Source organism: Sander lucioperca, chromosome 16 (assembly GCF_008315115.2).
Source record: "Sander lucioperca isolate FBNREF2018 chromosome 16, SLUC_FBN_1.2, whole genome shotgun sequence".
Classification (NCBI taxonomy): Eukaryota; Metazoa; Chordata; class Actinopteri; order Perciformes; family Percidae; genus Sander; species Sander lucioperca.
This window is the reverse complement of record NC_050188.1, coordinates 15,173,711-15,183,710: the sequence shown is the minus strand read 5'-3', so window position 1 is coordinate 15,183,710 and position 10,000 is coordinate 15,173,711. Positions and strand designations below refer to the sequence as shown.

At 39.7% G+C, this 10,000-nt stretch overlaps 2 protein-coding genes across 2 annotated transcripts in view; one reads left to right on the top strand and one right to left on the bottom strand.

Moving 5' to 3' along the window:
- The window catches only part of LOC118492948 (CD209 antigen-like protein A), a 219,043-nt gene that overhangs the window by 104,961 nt on the left and 104,082 nt on the right, over positions 1–10,000 (top strand). The window lies entirely within an intron of this gene.
- Positions 1–10,000, bottom strand: part of LOC116062335 (semaphorin-6D-like) — a 73,016-nt gene that overhangs the window by 5,610 nt on the left and 57,406 nt on the right. Inside the window, exon 5 of the mRNA XM_035993203.1 lies at positions 1,311–1,555. Coding sequence (XP_035849096.1) covers positions 1,311–1,555 — 245 coding nt within the window. The remainder of the gene's footprint in view (positions 1–1,310; positions 1,556–10,000) is intronic.

Here is a 10,000-nt window from a genome sequence, read left to right as displayed (position 1 = left end):
ATTCGTCATCTTTTCTCTCTTTTGCATGAAAAGTTGATTATTTTTTGGGGCCTTTTATTAGACAGAATACAAAATTATATAAACTGAATTTTCTGTTACTTCAAGCTACATTTACATCGCTACGTTTTGGTTTAAAAAGGAATATCTTCTGCTATGTTTCTCCCTCTCATGCCCCCTGCTCTAGCGTTTCCCACCTCTCATTCCCCCTGCTCTAGCGTTTCCCCCTCTCATTCCCCCTGCTCTGGCGTTTCCCACCTCTCATTCCCCCTGCTCCGGTGTTTCCCCCTCTCATTCCCCCTGCTCTGGCGTTTCCCCCTCTCATTCCCCCTGCTCTAGCGTTTCCCCCTCTCATTCCCCCTGCTCTGGCGTTTCCCCCTCTCATTCCCCCTGCTCTGGCGTTTCCCCACTCTCATGCCCCCTGCTCTGGCGTTTCCCCCTCTCATTCCCCCTGCTCTGGCGTTTCCCCCTCTCATTCCCCCTGCTCTGGCGTTTCCCCCTCTCATTCCCCCTGCTCTAGCGTTTCCCCCTCTCATTCCCCCTGCTCTAGCGTTTCCCCCTCTCATTCCCCCTGCTCTGGCGTTTCCCACCTCTCATTCCCCCTGCTCCGGTGTTTCCCCCTCTCATTCCCCCTGCTCTAGCGTTTCCCCCTCTCATTCCCCCTGCTCTGGCGTTTCCCCTCTCATTCCCCCTGCTCTGGCGTTTCCCCCTCTCATTCCCCCTGCTCTGGCGTTTCCCCTCTCATTCCCCCTGCTCTGGCGTTTCCCCCTCTCATTCCCCCTGCTCTGGCGTTTCCCCCTCTAAATCCCCCTGCTCTGGCGTTTCCCCCTCTCATTCCCCCTGCTCTGGCGTTTCCGCTCTCATTCCCCCTGCTCCGGCGTTTCCCCCTCTCATTCCCCCTGCTCTGGCGTTTCCCCACTCTCATGCCCCCTGCTCTGGCGTTTCCCCCTCTCATTTCCCCTGCTCTGGCGTTTCCCCCTCTCATTCCCCCTGCTCTGGCGTTTCCCCCCTCTCATGCCCCCTGCTCTGGCGTTTCCCCCTCTCATTCCCCCTGCTCTTGCGTTTCCCCCTCTCATTCCCCCTGCTCTGGTGTTTCCCCTCTCATTCCCCCTGCTCTGGCCGCCAAAACGGAGACCTTTGGCAACACCGACATTGCCGCCAACGTTTCTCCTCCTGATTGGGTCTTTTCGGTCAAGACGTCTCGTTCTCTGAGGCTAAGCTATTAACGTTACCATCTCTTTCACCTCTTCAGATATTGTTTCACGGTGACAGATTCTCTCCATACGCAGTTCCTGTCCTAAGAGTGAGCCCACCTTTGGCTGACCGTCCAGCAGTCCGTTGAGCTTGGCGAGGGATCGCAGCGACAAGGCGTGCGGCAGCGAGACCTCGGGGTCCTTCCCCAGCCTCCGCGCCCGCTGGGCGGCGCTGCGGCCGCAGTAGCACGACACCAGGAAACCCGACAAGATGGCGCCCAGGAAGAAGGCCACCAGCACACAGGCGATCAGCAGCGTGTAGTGGACGTTAGCGGCGGCACGCTGGTCCATCTCCGGAAGACGACCTGGGGGACACAGGAGGAGAGGAAAAGGGCTGTTACACCTTTTATTTTCACGCTGCAGAACAGGGGCGGAGCCAGATGTTGTAAACATTAGGGGCTCGGCCCAAACCAATGGGGGGGGGGGGTATAGAGGGCAAAATTACCAAGGGGGAAAGCTTCTCCTCGGACCGCGTAGCTCCTATGGCGCCATTTTGATGCTACCAAGCCATCACCTCCTGTTAGCATCCCATTGACTGCCATTCATTTTGACGTCACTTTGACAGAGAATAACTTTACATCTGAAGAGTTTAAAGACTCTATTTGTCCATTGTTTATTTCTAAAGAAACACGACAATGTTTAAAAGGCTCCATTACCTTCTACCTCCCGTTATGGCTCTGTAGCAGACGTTTTTATAAAAATAGGCTAACGACTGGGTCATAACCACGAGACTTACTGTCTCACAGTAGAGGAATTACCGTATAGTACAGGAGAAGCTCACAGGCAGTTTGGACTTCCATTAGCTGTTTAAGTTTAATTACTAATGTTAACTATCATTTTAGTGATCAATAATTAGCCTGTGCCTATGTTATCTCCTTACATATACCTACGCTCTCCGTCTCTGCAAGATTGGGAATGATTGAGATTTCTATTACGTATTCTAATACGTATTGAGGGGAGGATGGATGGGGCCATGTATCGTGAGATCTTGGCCAACAACCTCGTTCCCTCAGTTAGAGCATTGAAGATGGGTCGTGGCTGGGTCTTCCAGCATGACAACGACCCGAAACACACAGCCAGGGCAACTAAGGAGTGGCTCCGTAAGAAGTATCTCAAGGTCCTGGAGTGGCCAGTCTCCAGACCTGAACCCAATAGACAAGCTTCGGAGGGAGCTGAAAGTCCGTATTGCTCAGCGAAAGCCCCGACACCTGAAGGATCTGGAGAAGGTCTGTATGGAGGAGTGGGCCAAAATCCCTGCTGCAGTGTGTGCAAACCTGGTCAAGAACTACAGGAAACGTATGAGCTCTGTAATTGCAAACAAAGGTTTCTGTACCAAATATTAAGTTCTGCTTTTCTGATGTATCAAATACTTATGTCATGCAATAAAATGCAAATTAATTACTTAAAAATCATACAATGTGATTTTCTGGATTTTTGTTTTAGATTCTGTCACTCACAGTTGAAGTGTACCTATGATAAAAAATGACTTCTACATGCTTTGTAAGTGGGAAAACCTGCAAAATCGGCAGTGTATCAAATACTTGTTCTCCCCATTGTATGGGTTTCTTTTACCAATGATTCTCCTAAATATTTTCTGTTTATACTGTACTGCCGACGGCGACTACACCATATCATGTTTTCCAGCAAAACAGAGCGGAAGCAGAAAATGCCTGTGCAATATCCTCTCAACTAGTGGATGATCTCTGTCTATTTGTCTTGTCCTAAAGTACACTGTTGTCCTTTTATATATTGAAATGTACTGTACTGTCCGTTACAAACTGTGTGATTGATCATTTATTCATGTGTTCAGCTGCAGGTGTTGTCAGCACTTCTAGCCCAAGACAAATTTCTTACGGGACGGATTTCTTCTTATCTTATTATGGCGGGACGAGCATAACTTTGAGTAGATAATATGAGGATGCAAGAAAGAGGAAAACAAAGGAAGGAGAGGTGAGAGAAAGGTGAGAGGAGAGGGAGGGAGGGAGGAAGAGTGGAAGGGAGATACGGAGACAAGGATTGGACTTAATGAGAAAGAGGTGGATCACAGGTGAGAAAACAGGAGGATGGAAGAGGTGAAGAAAGAAACTATGATTGCATTTGACAAAGAGGAGGGGGGGATGACAAAAGGATGGAGGGAAGAGAAACGAGGCCAGGAGAAAGGATGGAGGGATGAAGGAAAGAAGAGGATAAAAGAGCTTTGGCCCTGTCAGGTCCAGATATACAACATCAAAGCCTCTCAGATACGATGAGTCATCAATCTGGGCATCGCACAAAACAGACACACAAACACAGACACACACACGCAGGCATGCACACACACACACACATGCAAGTCCACACACACACACACACACACACAAACAAACAGACGCATAGCATGCATGCACGCGCGCGCACACACACACACACACACACACAAACACTATTGAATTCAGTTTGTGTTGAAGAACAAAATCTGATGATTAAAAATGTATTGAATAAAAGTAAATATTTGTGAATGTATAATGTAAAACATCTGTGTTATTCATAAAGGTGTTCATATTTGTACCTTGTTTTATTTATACTTATATATATATATATATATATATATATATATATATATATATATATATATATTTTTCTTCATGTGAAGGATTGATCTCATGCTGTCAGTCATTTTTAAAGAGAAGTCATTTTCAAAAAATCAGGAAGAAGTAGTATAGTATATCAAAAAAGTCATAGTATAGTATATCAAATAAAATGACAAAATGTCACGGTATAAGTATGTCAAAAAAGTGACAAAAAAGTCATAGAATAGTATGTCGAAATAAGTGATAAAAAAGTAATAGTATAATATGTCAAAAAAGGGATAAATAAGTAATAATATAGTTTGTCGAAAACAAGAGACAAACAGTCAGTATAGTATGTCAAAAAAGTGACAAAAAAGTCATAGTATAGTATTTCCAAAAAAGTGACAAAAAGTCATAGTATAGTATGTCGGAAAAAAGACAAAAAAGTCAAAGTATAGTATGCCTTACTATACTAAGAATAGTAAGTCTACGACGTACTCATATCGTATGTCGAAAAGAGTGATAAAAAAGTCATAGCATAGTATGTCCAAAAAAGTCAAAGTATAGTATGTCCAGAAAAGTGATAAAAAAGTCATAAGATAGTATGTCGAAAAAAAATTATAAAAAAGTCATAGTATAGTATGTCGAAAAAAGTCATAATATAGTATGTCGAAAAAGATAACGAAAAAGTCATAATATAGTATGTCGCAAAAAGTAATAAATAAGACATAGTGGAGTATGTCGAAAAAAGTGACAAAAAGTCATAGTATAGTATGTCAAAAAAAAGTGATAAGTCATAGAATAGTATGTCGAAAAAATTGATAAAAGGTCATAGTATAGTATGTCCAACAAAGTTATGTAAAACTAATAGCATAATATGTCCAAATAAGTCATAAATAAGTCATAGTATATAGTATGTCCAAAAAAGTCAAAGTAAAATATGTCAAAAATAGTGACAAAAAAGTCATAGTATAGTATGTCGAAAAAAGTGACAAAAACAGTCATAGTATAGTATGTCCAGAAAAGTGATAAAAAAGTCATAAGATAGTATGTCGAAAAAAGTTAAAGTTATATAAAACTAATAGTATAATATGTCCAAATATTCATAAATAAGTCATAATATAATAAGTCGAAAAAGATAACGAAAAAGTCATAGTATAGTATGTCGAAAAAAGTAATAAATAAGACATAATGGAGTATGTCGTAAAAAGTGATAAGTAATTCATAGTATAGTATGTCGAAAAAAGTGACAAAAAGTCAGTATAGTATGTCGAAAAAAGTGACAAAAAGTCAAAGTTATGTAAAACTAATAGTATATGTCCAAATAAGTCATAAATAAGTCATAGTACATAGTATGTCCAAAAAAGTCAAAGTATAATATGTCAAAAAAAGTGATAAGTAAGTCATAGTATAGTATGTCGGAAAAAAGACAAAAAAGTCAAAGTATAGTATGCCTTACTATACTAAGAATAGTAAGTCTACGACATACTCATATCGTATGTCCAAAAGAGTGATAAAAAAGTTACAATATAATATGTCGAAAAAAGTGATAAATAAGTCATAATATAGTATGTCAAAAAAAATGATGATAAAGTCATAGTATAGTTTGTCGAAAAAAGTGACAAAAAAGTCATAGCATAGTATGTCGAAAAAAGTGATGAAAAAGTCATAGTATAGTAAGTCGGAAAAAAGATAAAAAACTGATAGTATAGTATGCCTTACTATACTAAGAATAGTAAGTCTACGACGTACTCATATCGTATGTCCAAAAGAGTGATAAAAAAGCAATAATATAGTATGTCGAAAAAAGTGACAAAAAAGTCATAGTATAGTATGTTGAAAAAAGTGACAAAAAAGTCATAGTATAGTATGTCGAAAAAAGTCAAAGTATAGTATGCCTTACTATACTAAGAATAGTAAGTCTACAACATACTCATATCGTATGTCCAAAAGAGTGATAAAAAAGTCATAGTATAGTATGTCGAAAAAAGTGACAAAAAAGTCATAGTATAGTATGTCGAAAAACGTGATGAAAAAGTCATACTATAGTATGTCGAAAAAAGTGACAAAAAAGTAATAGTATAGTATGTCGAAAAAAGTCATAGTATAGTATGTCGAAAAACGTGATAAAAAGTCATAGTATAGTATGTCGAAAAAGGTGATTAAAAAGTCATAGTATAGTATGTCGGAAAAAAGACAAAAAAGTCAAAGTATAGTATGCCTTACTATACTAAGAATAGTAAGTCTACGACGTACTCATATCGTATGTCCAAAAGAGTGATAAAAAAGTCATAATATAGTTTGTCGAAAAAAAATGATGAAAAAGTCATAGTATAGGATGTCGAAAAAAGTCATAGTATAGTTTGTTGAAAAAAGTGACAAAAAAAGTCATAATATAGTTTGTCGAAAAAAAATGATGAAAAAGTCATAGTATAGTATGTCGAAAAAAGTCATAGTATAGTATGTCGAAAAAAGTGATAAAAAAGTAAAAGTATAGTATGTCGAAAAAAGTGCAAAAAAGTCATAGTACAGTATGTCGAAAAAAGTGATAAAAAAGTAAAAGTATAGTATGTCGAAAAAAGTGCAAAAAAGTCATAGTATAGTATGTCGAAAAAAGTGATAAAAAAGTAAAAGTATAGTATGTCGAAAAAAGTGCAAAAAAGTCATAGTACAGTATGTCGAAAAAAGTCATAGTATAGTATGCCGAAAAAAGTGACAAAAAAGTCATAGTATAGTATGTCGAAAAAAGTGAAAAAAAGTCATAGTATAGTATGTCGAAAAAAGTGATGAAAAAGTAATAGTATAGTATGTCGAAAAAAGTCATAGTATAGTATGTCGAAAAAAGTGACAAAAAAGTCTAAAGCTAAACGCCGTCACTCTCTCACTTCTCCCTCTACCACACACACACACACACATATGCCGGTTCACGCACACACCAGTGCACAAGTATAAACATCAGGCCACTTACGTATGCTACGGAGAAAGCTCTGTGTGGAGCCTCCGCACAACTGTAAAACAAGTCATCCTCCTGGCGACTTTTTTTGTCAAAAGTGACTAGCGATAAATCTAGTGACTTTAACTGGTGTTATTGGAGACTTTTGTGGTGTTTGGAGACTCGAAAACACGTATCACTCTGCAGTTATGTGCTCAACGAGCAGCGGGTGCTGCCGTGAGCCCCTCCCCCGTCCAAAAGCCTTCACAGGCAGTGTTGCCAACTTAGCGACTTTGTCGCTAGATTTAGCGACTTTTCAGACCCCCTTAGCAACTTTTTTTCAAAAGCGACTAGCGACAAATCTGGCGACTTTCTGTAGAAAAGTCACCAATATTGTCCAGCGAGCACGCAAGGTATTTCTCTCCTGTAGCCGCCTTCTGTTCTGTGACAGAGGAGCAGCGGAGCAGCCTCTCCCCTCTCTCCTCATGTGTAGCAGCACTGCGCACAGTGTGCAGGTAATTAGAAGGGGAGGGGGGGACAGGGTGTGCGGGTGCTGGTGTAGGTAGGAGAGACAGCGGGACGCGACGGGAGAAAGACTCCGCTGAGCTGGCCTGGCCCTGGGAAAGCCAGCCTTCTTTGAGAATTCTTTATCGATCTTTTTCCCTCCCTTTGTAGAATAACATTTTTTTACTTCAAAGATAGGCTACCTAAGTAATAATTATAAGGTAAAATAAATTCATGTATTGAATTTGTGATTATTTGGCTAAAGAGTTCTATGTATAGTATGTCGAAAAAAGTGACAAAAAAGTCATAGTATAGTATGTTGAAAAAAGTGCCAAAAAAGTCATAGTATAGTATGTCGAAAAAGGTGATGAACAAGTCATAGTATAGTTTGTCGAAAAAAATGACAAAAAAAGTCATAGTATAGTATGTCGAAAAAAGTGACAAAAAAGTCATAGTATAGTATGTCGAAAAAAGTGACAAAAAAGTCATTGTATAGTATGTCGAAAAAAGTCATAGTATAGTATGTTGAAAAAAGTGCAAAAAAAGTCATAGTATAGTATGTCGAAAAAAGTCATAGTATAGTATGTCGAAAAAAGTGACAAAAAAGTCATTGTATAGTATGTCGAAAAAAGTGACAAAAAAGTCATAGTATAGTATGTCGAAAAAAGTGACAAAAAAGTCATAGTATAGTTTGTCGAAAAAAGTGACAAAAAAGTCATAGTATAGTATGTCGAAAAAAGTGACAAAAAAGTCATCGTATAGTATGTCGAAAAAAGTGACAAAAAAGTCATCGTATAGTATGTCGAAAAAAGTGACAAAAAAGTCATCGTATAGTATGTCGAAAAAAGTGACAAAAAAGTCATAGTATAGTATGTCGAAAAAAGTGCAAAAAAGTCATAGTATAGTATGTCGAAAAAAGTGATAAAAAAGTCATAGTATAGTATGTCGAAAAAAAGACAAAAAAGTCAAAGTATAGTATGCCTTACTATACTAAGAATAGTAAGTCTACGACATACTCATATCGTATGTCCAAAAGAGTGAAAAAAAAAGTCATAATATAGTATGTCGAAAAAAGTGATAAATAAGTCATAATATAGTATGTCAAAAAACGTGCTAAAAAGTCATAGTATAGTATGTAAAAGTATGTAAAACCAAAACCGATCATTATACAGTATATTGTTTTTAACGGGAAAAACAAGATTCTTATTCGTATATAGTCTATAGTTTACATTGAAGCAGCATCCACTGGATTAGAGGAACTGCAGCTGCAAACACTTCAACACAGGCTCCTCTCGTTGTGTTTTCCGAACACATAGTTCTGTATTTTTTCTGAAGGCACTTGAGAGCAGCATTTGTTCTGTGTGAATAGCCACTGACAAATGAAGGCTGTGACTTTCGGGAAGCTTTTGTTTGCGTTAACCTCTGTTGTATACTGAAGGATTGATTGAGCGTCGCAGGAGCTCTTTTCATTACCGCCGTCCTGCTTCACATTCACCGTGACACATTCGCACCTGGCAGCCTCCCAGACCTGAGCGTGGCAGCTTCATTCACCTGCTGACACTCACACTGCAATCAACACATTGTACAAAATGCTTTCAGCTTGTCTCAGGTGAGGGGAAACGTGTTGACTTCAAAATCTGGGACAATTTTTATAAGGTTTTAAAGTGCTCATATTATGATCATTTTCAGGTTCATAATTGTATTTAGAGATTATATCAGAACAGGTTTTACATGGTTTAATTTTCAAAAAACACCATATTTTTGTTGTACTGCACATTACTGCAGCTCCTCTTTTCACCCTGTGTGTTGAGCTCTCTGTTTTAGCTACAGAGTGAGACCTCTCACTGCTGTAACATCTTTGTTGGGAGTTGCACAAGCTCAGCAGCTAGGTAAGGACTACTAGCCAGTCAGAAGCAGAGTATGAGGGCGTGCCCTGACAGCAGCTAGGTAAGGACTACTAGCCAGTCAGAAGCAGAGTATGAGGGCGTGCCCTGACAGCAGCTAGGTAAGGACTACTAGCCAGTCAGAAGCAGAGTATGAGGGCGTGCCCTGACAGTACCTAGGTAAGGACTACTAGCCAGTCAGAAGCAGAGTATGAGGGCGTGCCCTGACAGTACCTAGGTAAGGACTACTAGCCAGTCAGAAGCAGAGTATGAGGGCGTGCCCTGACAGCAGCTAGGTAAGGACTATTAGCCAGTCAGAAGCAGAGTTTGAGGGCATGCCCTGAGAGTAGCTAGGTAAGGACTACTAGCCAGTCAGAAGCAGAGTTTGAGGGCATGCCCTGAGAGTAGCTAGGTAAGGACTACTAGCCAGTCAGAAGCAGAGTTTGAGGGCATGCCCTGAGAGTACCTAGGTAAGGACTACTAGCCAGTCAGAAGCAGAGTATGAGGGCGTGCCCTGACAGTACCTGTACTCACACTGCAATCACCACATTGTACAACACGCTTTCAACGGTCTCAGGTGAGGGGAAATGTGTTGACTTCAAAATCTGGGACAGTTTTTATAAGGTTTTAACCTTTGTGTCGTCCTCCCGGCTAAAGAAATTTGGACACTTTTTTTCAACATTTTTCAACAGGCTTCCGGCACTTTTTGTTATTTTGTTATTATCGCATTTTTTTTATTATTTTCTTTTAAAGTTGTTGTTGTTTCTTCAATGTTTTTGTTGCTTTTTTGACATTATGTTGCTTATTTCAACATTTTTTGACCCTTGTTTTCGCCATTTTTGTCACTTTTACGTTTGACGCTTTTTCCCACTACTACCAACT